General features: G+C 52.2%; 1 protein-coding gene across 1 annotated transcript in view; it reads right to left on the bottom strand.

Annotated features, from left to right (window-relative positions):
* The window catches only part of SHC3 (SHC adaptor protein 3), a 98,919-nt gene that overhangs the window by 14,044 nt on the left and 71,251 nt on the right, over positions 1 to 13,624 (bottom strand). Inside the window, exons 7-11 of the mRNA XM_042964243.1 lie at positions 12,599 to 12,725; positions 8,978 to 9,128; positions 7,929 to 8,016; positions 5,275 to 5,430; positions 1,586 to 1,881 (exon numbers count right to left, since the gene is read on the bottom strand). Of these exons, the coding sequence (XP_042820177.1) occupies positions 1,586 to 1,881; positions 5,275 to 5,430; positions 7,929 to 8,016; positions 8,978 to 9,128; positions 12,599 to 12,725 (818 nt within the window). The remainder of the gene's footprint in view (positions 1 to 1,585; positions 1,882 to 5,274; positions 5,431 to 7,928; positions 8,017 to 8,977; positions 9,129 to 12,598; positions 12,726 to 13,624) is intronic.

Consider the following 13,624-nt stretch of genomic DNA (forward strand, 5'->3'; position numbering starts at 1 on the left):
AACAAAACAAAACTCAAGGCCATAAACCATAAAAGGGAAACTTCCATTTGATGAAGAACATCACAGACAAAATGATCAGATTCGGGGGGAAAAAATGGGAGGGTTCATGTGGAAATTCTATGGCTGAGAAACTCAGGAAGTGAGCTGGGTGAGAAGATCAGAAGAGAAGCAGGGGGGAGGTGGGCTCATAACATTTACTGGAAGAACCTGTGGACGCGCGGTCGTAGGGCGACACTGGGACATGCTCTTCCCCGGAGTCTTGGACTCACCCCGCAGGGAGGATGATGTCAAGGAGGCTGAGGGAACCCTGGTGCATGGCCGCCGTGCCCCCTGGTAGTCCAGCCGTTCTGGAAGCAAATGCACAGCCCTGGTGAAACCAAGTGTGTGCACGTCCTATGACCAAAACCCCGGTCCCGGGATGTGCCCCAGAAAGACCATCGTGGGCACAGGGAAAACGCACGGAGACTTCGTAGCACCTTCAGCCCTGCATGAGAATGTTCCACAAGTGACGTGTGGCCGTGGATGGGGGCCGCCGGGCCGCCCACCCAAGCGACGATCCCGTGTACAGAAAGCACCACAGACGGATCTCAAAAACACATGCAGAGTTTGACATGGGATTTGAGGGGCAGGACCGTGTTAGCAGCTTCCTGAAATGCACAAACACACAGTGTATCTTCTCCCTGATGTACCTCCGTGGGAAAAACCACACAACCGAAGAAGGTGGATTGGAAGGATTCACATTACGTTCCTAGGGAGGGGGTTGCCCTGGTGGAGAGTGGAGAGGGGCACGGAGTCGATGTCCGGAGAGCCAAGGTGCAGACGCCCTGGAGCAGCAGATCATGTGACGTAACAACTCTCCCCTCCCCCACCAAACACGGTTAAACTGTGTTCAAGTCCAACCAAAGACAGAGGCTTTGTCCCTACCCATCGATCAGGACAGGCCATGTTCTAATCTACTGTTCGGATAACTACCTGCTTCTGTGTTTTCACTGGATAAAAGGTTTTACACAACAATCTTGGAACTTATTTAATGGTTCAGTTAATGTAATTACGTTTATTAAACTTAGCAGTTCTTAGACTGTGCCAAGATCAAATCCAATCTATCTACTGGAAGACGGGAAATTCAGTCAGACCCACACGGTTCGTCAGACACAACTGTACCACCAAGAATGGCCACACACGCTGTCCCCGAGTGGGAAAGGGGGAAGCTAATTAAGAGGGGGTCTGTTTACTGCTTCATCACGTCTTCTACTCTAGGAACTCTTGGAGACACTTGAGATCAATATTAGCAGCCCAGGAACCCTGCACTTCCTCATCCACTATGAATGGATTGGACAGGAAAACTTTCCGTTTTTGTACTTATTGTAAAGGACGTCAGAGTTAAAGCTTTTGCCCTGGGCCCTCATGAGGTTTCCAAGCGCGAGCCAAGTGCAGGCCTGTGTGCCTGGGCGGCCGGGTCCCCGAGGAGTGGCCGTCAGGACGTCAGCAGGTGCCCACAGGCAGCAGAGGGAAAGTGTGGCCACCCAGCCCAGAGGCCAAGGGGAGACTGCTCTAAGGAGGCAGGTCATGTCCCTCCCGCACTCACCGTGCCCTCTGGGTCCACGAGCAGCAGGTGCTTGGCCTGGCCGTTGTGCATGCCGGTGAGGACGAAGGAGCCCGGGTTGGTGGCGCTCTTCCTGACCAGGAAGTCCCCGTCGTTCTTCAGCAGCCCCTCGGCCTCCTTCCGGCTCATCTCCCCTTGGTACCAAGGCTCCCGTTCCAGCTCCGCCAGCATCTTGGCATCGGGGGCTCTGGGCGCGACAGGGCTGATGCACTCCACGGAGGCCGCCTTGCTCAGCACAGGCCCCGAGGACTGGTTCCTGAGAGCGTCTTCAAAGGGTTCTGTCAACAGCAATTGCCAGCAACAAGTCAACCCCACGAAGAGCAAATGATAACATGCACAACGCGATCTCGATGGAAAAGCCGAGGCAACTTCCACCGGAAACAAACCTACAGAAAGGCGACTGGCTGGTACTATTGACCGTGTTTGGAGGCACAGGCCGAACCCCGGCACGACTCTTTCTGACGAGCCTGTGTTCCCAGGACGGCTGGGCGCTGCACCTGTGCCAAGGACTCAAGCACACCCTCCGTCTAGCCGGTCAGAATGACTTCACTTTTGCACGCTGCGAGAGGCTGTGCATATCGCCCTCCATCTACCTTTTCTGGGACATCGGCTAGCCTCTTAATAAACTTGTTTTCTTCTGAATGGAAACCTGCCATTGCTCCTGGAAATATGCAGGGAAAAGGATAATCTGCAAAGTTAGAGTCACTGCAAAACCTATACCCAGCCCATCACACGTTTGTTTCAAAACCTTGGCATCAAGGTAAATTTTTCAAAGAGAAGAAAAGTGACATTTATTGGGTGCCTTTTGTGTGACGCGGCCCGGGTTAGGAGCCCCACCTCTCCTTGGCCTTCACTCATTTCTCTGTGGAAAAAAGCTCCTGTGTGGGCATCTGAGACCCGGCATGACCACAAGCCCCCCAAGGACACACTTCCCACCCCGGGGTCAGTGAACGGTAGGTCCGCTGCTCTAACAGGAACAGACACAGCAGCACAAGAAGTCGCCAGGAACATCTAATTAAACCTCAAAATGAGGCAATATGTACGAAAGTGCTGAAGAGGCCCACGGCACCACACAAGTGTCAGGTGTGAGGATGAGCACATGGGACCACGTGGCCAAAGCAGCACAGTGCAAGCACCACAAGAACAGGAACAGTTCTCTCCTGGGCACAACGACGTCCCCACGCTCCAACATCGTCCCTGGGACGTAGTTTGCGCCCTACACGTATTCAACAAATGCTGCAGAATAAGACCAATTATGAGTAGAGGGTGGGCAAAAGCGAGGTGAACAAATGAAACCCAAGTCGGGGTGCTTTAATACTTGTTAAATCATTTACAGATCTGAGCATACAAACAGGTTAAAACTATTGCCTAAAATTAGATTTTCTGTTTTTATCCTTTTTCTTCCTGATTACCTGGAGTAGTTGAAAGTTGTATTATACCATTTCTGCACCATCACCACCACCATTATCACTATCAAGACCATCACTATTGTCACCACCATCATTAACCTCATCATCACCATCATCACCACCATTATCACCATTGCCACATCAGCACTATAACCATCATCACCACCATCACCATCACTACCATCACCACCATCACCACCATCATCACCACCACCACCATCATCATCACCACCATCACCATCATCACCACCACCACCATCATCACCATCACCATCACCATCATCACCATAATCACCACCATCACTAATCATCACCACCACCACCATCAACGTCACCATCACCATCATCACCATCACCACCATCAACATCACCATCACCATCATCACCATCACCACTACCACATGACCATCATCATCACCACCACCACCATCATCACCACCACCACCATCAACATCACCACCATCATCACCATCACCATCATCACCATCACCATCACCACCACCACATGACCATCAACATCACCATCATCATCACCACCATCACCATCATCACCATCATCACCACCATCACCATCACTACCATCATCACCACCACCACCACCAACATCACCATCATCACCACCACCATCAACATCACCATCACCATCACCACTATCATCACCATCACCACCATCATCACCACCATCACCAATCATCACCACCACCATCAACATCATCACCATCACCACCATCATCATCACCACCACCATCAACATCACCACCATCATCACCACCACCACCATCATCACCATTACCATCACATCATCACCACCATCACCAATAATCACCATCAATGTCACCATCACCATCATCTCCATCACCACCATAATCACCATCACCACCACCACATGACCATCAACATCACCATCATCACCACCACCATCATCACCATCATCACCACCATCACCAATCATCACCACCACCACCATCAACATCACCACCACCATCAACATCACCACCATCATCACCATCACCACCCTCATCACCACCACCACCATCATCACCACCACCACCATCATCATCATCATCATCACCACCACCACCACCATCACCATCACCATCAATCATCACCATCACCATAAACAGCACACGTCAAACCAGTAAGGCTGCCTTGACCAAGTGGTAAAGTTACTGAACCTCTAGGATTCTCCATTTTCTCCTCTGTAAAATCGTGATAATAACGGAATGGTAAAAATAATAATGGCAGGGACCTGCAGGACTGTTGCGAAAATTAAACAGAAGAACGAATGCCCAGCACTTGTTAAATTATCAAGGCATTTCCTCCCCTGTGAAGTTCTCAGGGAACCGCCAAAGCCACATGGGGATGTAAAGCTCTCTGTGAACTCGGAAGCCTCTCTCAAAATGCCTTAGCAATGACTTCCACTCTCGTTACTCAGTTCACGGATGATTTAGCTGTCCCAGTCTACATGACAAACAGAAGGTCCAGGGCACACGTTACTACGCTGCTAAGTAGCTTCCCATCACACTCCTCATCCTGGTTTGTTTTTCTTCAGGGCACTTGCTGCTACCAGTTACAGCACAGGGGTTGTTCAAGCTCCAGGAGAGTAGGGATTCTGTTTTGTCTTCCTGTAGACCCCAGTAAGTAGATGGGTATAGACACACACTAGGTGCTCACTGGACAGGAATACGGGAGAGTGTGTGTGCATGCGTGCGTGCACGCGAGAGGGCGTATCACCATTTCTTGCTTCTATGTTGGTCATTTTCAACAGACCACAGGCCCTGTGATATGCCATTTCACACTGGCATCCATAGCAACTGATACAGTATTTGGCACGTAACGGCTGATTGACATTTAAGTAAATAAACGAATGAGGACGTTTTTGTGTGTATCATTTATCTCGAGATATGTGCAGACAGATCTTCAAGAGGAAAGTCAGTTCCACACAGAGGGGGAAACTGCTTTGTCTCTGGACTTCAGAGAGAGCTGTCATCCCAAAGCAGAGGTCGGCCAAGTGCAAAGCCTTGAAAAGCCCAAGCATAACCCAGAAAAGTGAGGTGGAGCCATGGCCATGCGGTGGCTTCTGCAGGCCTTACACGGTGCTGACTGGCCACCACACACTGGTGGTCCTCTTTCAGCTGGGGCGGTAATTCACATCACCGTTAATCAAAACCCTGCCAGCAGAAAGTGCGGTCGCGGCAAAGATTTCAGACAGTGGAAAGCAACCCCGGAAGACAAGAAAACCACACGCGAAAAGAAACCCACTCATGTCGAAGAGGTCTTTCCGTGGGCTGCTCTCCGCGCTGCTGCCGGAGGCCGGCGTGGCCTGCGGCGGGATGTGCTGGGCGTTCACGTAGGTGGGGGCTTCTCCGGGGCCCGCGTGAGCTCTCCCTTCCGGCAGGCTGTAGGTGTCCAAGGACCCTGCAACGAGAAAACCAGCGCTCTTTTCTCTTACGAGGGGAAGGCCATTCGCGCATCTATCCGTAAGCCACCCAACACTTCACGGAGGCGTTCCTACGGGCTATCTGGTAGCTAATTCTTCTTGTGGGTCCCCACTGGCTAAATCCCCCTCTTCTGACCCTGTCACCACTGTTGTGTTTGGCCGGGACCATTTCCCCACCTTCATGTCAAGATGCCAGCCCCCGAGGATGGACACCCTGACGGCACAGGCCTGCCCGAGACTCCGGCCCCGACCGGGGTCGGTGAGCGGAGCAGATGCGCCACGGCGGAAGCTGCCTGGGTGCCTCGTCCCCTTTACAAAGCCCCCTGAGCAAGTAGCAGCAGCAGAACCATGAGCCTCATTAAATCGCCTTGTTCTCCCTTTCGGTGTAAGCGGACGCCTCGTAAGTCAACTCCGTTCTAGCCACGCGATGCCCGGCCCCTTCCTTACAAAACGAAGCATCTCGTCATGCCCCAGGCTCCACGCAGGAGGCCCAGGGTGGGCGTGTGATGGAGGACCCCACCCAGGGGCAGCGCCCCCACGGGACTTCTCAGCTGTGCCACGAGAGTGCCAAGGCTGGTCTGGGGCCCGAGGGGTGATGGTGGTGCCTGATCCCACTTGCTCGGGTCGCCACGGGAGCCCCGTCTGTGACGCACTTACACAGACAGACTCTCAGGACCACCGCCCTCTGGCAGCGCTGTCTCTGGAGAGAAGTCACCTTTCACACTCCACGGGTGGCTCAATCCAGATGGCAAGAGGGCTTCTTAAGCTTTCCCCAGAGCCTGTTGTTGGGCTTGGGCAGCACAGCACTGCGAGAGGACGCAGGTGTCCTGTTAAAAGTCCTTCGTGTGTCTACACCTGTTCCTGAGTATGACTTCATGTTTCATGGGACACTCCTGTGTTACATGTCCTGGCTCCACAGCGGCTCCTTGCCGCTCACATGTGTGTGTGTGTGCGTGTGCATGCGTGCACGTGGCGAGCAAATCAGTCTGTATGAAGGATTTTACAAACTAAGTTTGTTGTTTGGTTTTTTTTTTTTTTTTACAAACTAAGTTTTAAAAGGAGAAGATCAAAAGCCCAACAAGTAACTTTCCTGACGATGGCCCTTTCCCACTGAGACCATGGCAGGTGCAGAGCTGGGGACAGGGGGGCATTCACACCACCATGGGGTCACCGAGTGTTAATTTTTGGTAAGGGACAATGGCTGCCAGCAAATTAACAGAGGATATTCTTACCCGATGGAAAAAAGATATTTATTGCTTTCAACTAAGAACTTGAAATTCATTGAGACATATGACCCTCAGGTGGATTTCTACCTTGGAGTCTCTTACGTTGTCTGATCCTGATCTGGCCGGGGTGGGGGGAGGGGGTGGAATGGGAACACACAAGGAGAGACTCATTTTCAAGTGAACCTGACATACTTTTCAATAACAGCCAGCATCTGCTGTAAACGATGTGTCTCCGTTGGTCCTTAGCAGTTGTTAATGTGGTCAAGCACACACGTGTTATAGAAATACTTTTAAATTTTCTTTTAAAGCTTATTTATTTTTGAGAGAGACAGAGACAGAATGCGAGTGGGTTAGGGTCAGAGAGACAGGGAGGCACAGAATCCAAAGCGGACTCCAGGCTCCGAGCTGTCGGCACAGAGCCTGACACGGGGCTCGAACCCACGAGCCGCGAGATCATGACCTGAGCCGAAGTCGGATATTCCACCGACTGAGCCCCCCGGGCGCCCCTAGAAATGCTTTTTAAATGTCTGTAGAACAGAGGTAAGAACATAGAAAAAAGGTGCTCCTGGCACAGCTCGGACTCTGGTTTGCTACGTGTTTCCTACTGGGAGCTGGAGCTGCGTGGCCGCCTCCACCAGGCCTTACGCTGTACTGAGGGCCCCACACACGGGTCCTCCCTTAGCTCGGGCAGGTGAGGCCAGAAACGGCCTCACGAGGGGGCAGTTCCAGAAATGTATTGTCATCTATTCCCCGGCGGGGACGGCCTCGACATGAAGCCAAAATATGGTCACACATACATACGTGGACGCGTTAATCAGAAATCAGAGCTTAATTCCCCGTTGCTGCTTCTCCTTCAGACCCTGAGGGGTCAGCAGCCAGGGGTCAGGACCCCCGAGCTACTGAGGGAGTTCAGGAAGAAGCTGAACGTCGAAAGAACCCCGTAGAACACACACACGGACACGCTCGGGTGTACAGAGCCTACTGTTAGCTCCTGGTCACGGCCGAACTGTGGCAAGTGGGGACACGTCAGTCGACGTGACACGATGGGGAAGCGCCCCTGAAAGCGCCCAGGGTCCGCGTGGGACTTGATTATCCACGCCACCTCTAGTGCGTGTGGGCTCCGTCCCTCCCGAAGCTGACCCTGGACAGTCTCGCCGCCTCACACGTGCGCCGCCAGCCCCCGGACGAAGTCCCCGCCGGGAGCGCGTGCTCCCGTGTCTTCTTCCCTCCCGCCTGGCCGTGCCCCTCACCTTGCCGGACAGGTGCTTGCTTCCAGTCTTCGCCGAACGGCTCTCCCAGGTGTCTCCCTTGGTAGTACGTCTGCTCTTTGCCTGCAAACTACAGACGTGTGTAAATGCCCAGAGGAAAAGCTGCCTCTTCCCCTTTCTCCATCCCCCAAAGCCACAGCCCAGTAGAAGGGACCCCAACGGCGGGTCCGCCACATCCCCAATCACACCCACCTTTTCCTTCCTGCCTCGCGGTTGGCATTAGGGTTCGGGAAACGCGTTTGCACGGGTGTGGGGAAGAGGCTGCGTCTCATCAAAACCACACGCGCCCCTCCTTGTTTTCATTTCACACCACCAGCCCTCCCTAAGTGTGACCGAAAATGGGGCTCTCCTACATACTCGCGGCCACATCACCGACGCGCCCTCGGGTAAAGCTCAGGTACGTCAGAACGCACCTCCCTCAGCCAATCACACCCGGGCAAGTCCGCCCCGTCCATCTCTCCGCGTCAGAGCTGCGGACGCTTGATTTCCGTGTTGTTTTGCCACTTTCGTCAGTGTCATTATTATTTGCATAAGGTGGGTGACCTCACAAAATTCTGTCACGAAATAGAGACGCGGTAACTCTAAAAAGCAATCGCCTTACTGGAACAGTGTTGATTTGGAGGAAAACTCAGGGAAATGAAGAAAAGGGAAGGCTCATAAAACGCTCATCATTTTAAGGGCCCGCACCCACTGTCTTCTCGGGGAAAGAAAGCACCCCGAGCCTTTGAAAAGTCCTGAACTCTTTCGTCTCCTCACGAAGCTCCCAGGATAATGGCATTCGCCCCGGGATGGAGAGGAGACCCCCCAGACTTGCACCTCCAGAATCACAACCTAGTTCCCAGACATGTGATTAACGCCTTAGGACGTTAAAGCAAAAGCCTCCCCTATGTGTCTGTGTGTGTAATCCAAGGGGAGGGAGCAGGTGAGTTATTGCACCAGAGACCGGACAGAACGCCAGCCTGTGAGCACAGTGGAAGAAAATGGAAGGAAGTGCTCGAGGGGCCAGACCCAGGCAGGGGTGTGGGACTTACCTGGGCCGCGTCAGGGGCATGGGGTCTGGCTTGCAGCCGCACGTCCACAAAGCCCCCCGGAGGGGGCGCCTTGCTTGGGATGCTGTTGTAGTACGGGTGGTCTGAGCCATCCCCCTCCTCTTCAGTCCAAGGCTCGTCCAGACTCTGCATTCTGTTAGAAGAGGGGTTTTCCAGGGCTTTAGCCAAAAGTGGAGTTTTTTGTCAAAACCAACAAATCTAATGTTAGGACCTGCTACCCCAGAAAAGAGAGTTCAGTCACTGCCTCCTCACTATCTAGATCTCAGCTATGAAAAGCAGATGAATGGGCTGGCCAGATACTTCTGCCTTCATCGCTGTCCTACCTTCTGGAAAATTCCACTCATCTTTGAAACAGGGAAGAAGTTTAAAATGTTAATAACTGGAGGCGCCTGGGTGGCTCAGTCGGTTGAGCGTCCTACTTGGCTCAGGTCATGATCTTGTGGTTTGTGAGTTCGAGCCCCGCCTCGGGCTCTGTGCTGACAGCTCAGAGCCTGGAGCCTGCTTCGGATTCTGTGTCTCCCCCTCTCTCTGCCCCTCCCATGCTCATGCTCTTTCTCTGTCTCTTAATAATAAATAAACGTTAAAAAAATATTTTTTAAAGAAATTTTATGTCCATACCTGCATTTGGAGCTGAAGTTCTTCTCAACAGGTAAGATCCTGCCTGCTTCATTTTCTTTCCCCAAAACTTTGGCAAACTTGATGATATAAAAAACTACACAGAAAATTCTGACCTTAAGTGTATTCTCAGAGGAGCACGGCAACTCAGTGAGCTCCCCACCCATTTTTGTGCATATAATTTTTATAGATTTATCTGGCTTTTATGTAAATTTCAGAAGTACAGAAAAGCATAATAATTAACATAAAAGATACGCATCCACCATGGACAGTAAGTGTGAACATTTTGCTCTATTGGCTTTTGCTACTTTAAAAAAAAATTTGTTTTATAATTTTTTTTTTAATCTTTACTTATTTTTGAGAGAGAGGCAGCGTGTGAGCAGGGGAGGAGCAGAGGGAGAGGGAGACACAGAAGCTGAAACAGGCTCCAGGCTCCGAGCTATCAGCACAGAGCCCAACGCGAGGCTCAAACTCATGAACCGTGAGATCATGACCTGAGCCAAAGTCGGACACTTAATTGACTGAGCCACCCGGGCGCCCCTACTTAAAAAAAATTTTTTTTCAGTTTATTTATTTTTTGGGAGAGAGAGAGACAGAGTGTGAATGGGAAAGGGGGAGAGAGAGACACACACAGAAGTCTGAAACAGGCTCCAGGCTCTGAGCTGTCAGCACAGAGCCCGACACGGGGCTCAAACCCCTGAACTACGAGGTCATGACCCGAGCCAAAGTCGGACGCTCAACTGACTGAGCCACCCAGGAGCCCCACTTTTTTTTTTTAAGAAATAAAATTCATCACGGGTGTACAGATTCATCATATTAGCAGTAAAATGTGAGCGGTGGCATGTAGGTGTGTGTGCAGGGGCTCACCGTCTGTTGGAACGTTTTCATTATGAAATGTCAGGGAGCAGACTCACCCACCAATACAGTTAAATCCCACCCACCGCCGCCTGGTCCCCGGATACTCCAGAGATGGTGTGGGATATCCTGACGTGTTATACACGCGTCGTACACGTGCGCGTTATCTGCAAACTACACCTATGTTGTTTGTTCGGTTTTAAAGTTTCCGTGTTTCATATCCTTTTTCACTGCACTTCAGATTTTTGAGGTTTATTCCGGGAGCACAGATGTACCGGCCTCCTTTTTTTAATGGCTAGGTCCCATTATACACGTAATTGACAAGTAGTAGGATAACGAGTGAACTTTAAAATTTTATACACAGTATACACAGTTTATGGAGAGTGGGTGTGTATATGGGGTAGGAACTGACACTTTCTAACTGCTCCTCCCACACACAGGCCCGTCTGAGTGCAGGGAAGCTTGACAACGGGGAAAAGTGGGGTCCTCACAGGCACCTCCCAAATGAATCGCCTTAAAAGCAATCTCCCTGGGGCGTCAGGGGTGCTCAGTCGGTTAAGCGTCCAACTCTCGATTTTGGTTCAGGTCATGATCTCACGATCATGAGATCGAGCCCCGTGTCAGGGTCCTCGCTGGGCATGGAGTCTGCTCGGGATTCTCTCTCTCCCTCTGTCTCTGCCCCTCCCCACCAAAAACAACCTAAACAAAAAGGCAATTTCCCACCAAAAACAACCAAAAAAAAAAATAAAAAAGGCCACTTCCCAGTAGGTGAGAAAATGACTGAGAATGACCCAGTCAGGAAAGGGGCAGAGCTCAGAGGTGTGAACGAGGCCTTCGTGCCTGAGTCACATAACGGGGCTGCAGACTTTAGAGCAACAGTGAAAAAGCGAATTTTGGAGAAATAAAGGTTTGTTTGCAGTGAACACACCTTTAGAAGAGGCTTTCATTATGCAAGTCCTTGCAGTGAACACACCTTTAGAAGAGGCTTTCATTATGCAAGTCCGATCAAGGACGGACTATTGATACACCCCCACATGGCTTTCTTTTAACTATTTATGCTGCATGGAATATTCTTATGTCTGAAGGAAACTCAATGCTAGATCCTGAAGGTTGTTTTACAATTCGTATTTGTATGAACTATTTCACCGAACACGTAAAACAACAACCGTCCGTTGGGTGGCTCAGTCGGTTAAGCATCCAACTTCAGCTTAGGTCACAATCTCACGGTTTGTGAGTTCGAGCCCTGTGTTGAGCTCTGCACTGACAGTGCGGTGGCTGCTTGGGATTCTGTGCCTCTCTCTCTCTCTCTCTGCCCCTCCCTCTTCTTTGTCAAAATAAGTAAATAAAAATTAAAAAATTTTTTTTTAAACGTTTGTTTATTTTTGAGACAGAGAGAGACAGAGCATGAACGGGGGAGGGTCAGAGAGAGAGAGGGAGACACAGAATCGGAAACAGGCTCCAGGCTCTGAGCTGTCAGCACAGAGCCCGACGCGGGGCTCGAACTCACGGACCGCGAGATCATGACCTGAGCCGAAGTCGGCCGCTCAACCGACTGAGCCACCCAGGCGCCCCTAAAAATTAAAAAAAAAAAAAAGCGAGAATGCTGTTCCCTTTTTACAGAGAATGCTGCTGACTCATCCTGGTCAAGGGGCAGGCGTGCCCAGGGCCACAGGAGGCTTTGGGTCCTCAGGCTACCCAGCTCAGGGCTTCACGGAAGGGCCCAGAGTTAGGACCGCGCTGACCACAGTGGCACGGACGGGGGACATATCCCACCTGTGAGAAGAGGACTCACGGAGGCGACACGTGGAAATTTCACTTGGTTGCAGAGGACACGGCAGGAAGGTATTACAGTGCGTTTTCGTGACCTTGGCTACTGTCTCTACAGTTTCTAGAAAATGTTTTCCCCAACGTTCGGGGCCTCAGCCATCCGTGGGCTTCCTTCCGACGGTGGGTCTCCCAAGCCCCGGCCCAGACCCGCCAGGTGCATCTGAGCCAGGAGCCCCGTGACCGACCACGTCTGTCCAGACCACACTTCACGGAGGCCGTCTCGTGGTTTCTCCTTTGAGACATTCTCAGACGAAAGCCCATAGAACGCGGGAAGGCCCGCGCACAGGGGGTCACAGCGCTACTCACCGGTCATGGAAAGCGGGGACCTTGGAAGGACACTGCAAATACTGCTTAAAGCGGAGTTCAAAGGCCTGTCCGATAGAGCCGATGACATCCTGGGCCAGCCCGTCGCAGCACTCCAGAATGTGACACGCTGGGAGAGCAAACGTACAGGCCTGTTAGAGACGCTGGGCCGCCAGGCTCCCACTGGGGAGGTGCCCCCGTCCCCCACTCCCTGTCCCGGCAGCTCCACCCACAGCCCGATCCCTGGGCCACGGCCACGAAGCGTCACCGCGGGGATGCATTTCTTAAGGGCTCTGCTCTCTAACACCAAAGGTCCTCTTTGCAAGTACATTTAAAATTTTTAAATTTCAAAATGGTTAACAATTTCTTAACCGTCCACGAAATACCAACTCAGAGCTCAACAGAGAAACAGGGTTTGGAAGGAAACGTCGTGATAAAGAAGGTGGCAGTAAGAAGGAACGGGTCCCCCTCCGGCCCCCTGAGCCTGGACAACGGTCCCAACCCGGCTCCTGCTGAGGGACGCCTGAGCCACTCCGTGGCTGTCCGCTCACTTCCTCGTGGGAGTCAAGCGGCCTCACCGAATGCGGCAACTCGGAACAGTAAGAACCCCTCAAAAGAGGAGTTTCAGGGGATGTTAATTCACGGGGACCCCCCGCCACATGCCAGGGCGCCTCTCGAATGTGGGGCTGGCTGTTGGCACAGGTTCTCAGACAAGCAGCTTGGGCTAAAGAGCAGATCACAGCTGGGCTCCTGTGGCCCGATGTGGGGGGGAGGGCAGGCCTCGGGGGGCCTGGAGCAGCTCCCAGCGGCTTTGCGACAGGCACTCACTGTCCCACGAGGGCACGCCGTCCCGGAGGCCAAGCTGTGGCACAATCCATGTGGAGCCGCCAGAGAAGAGGCTGCAGGGGCACAGGGCCCGCTCTGCTCCCCAAGAAATACGAGGTCTCCTCCCAGATCCATGTCTGTGCGCCCCCGGGAACCCCAGGCCTCCCTGTGTGACCCGCGCTGCCCCATCCTGTTACTAACGAC

Source organism: Panthera tigris, chromosome D4 (assembly GCF_018350195.1).
Source record: "Panthera tigris isolate Pti1 chromosome D4, P.tigris_Pti1_mat1.1, whole genome shotgun sequence".
In the NCBI taxonomy this organism is placed as follows: domain Eukaryota; kingdom Metazoa; phylum Chordata; class Mammalia; order Carnivora; family Felidae; genus Panthera; species Panthera tigris.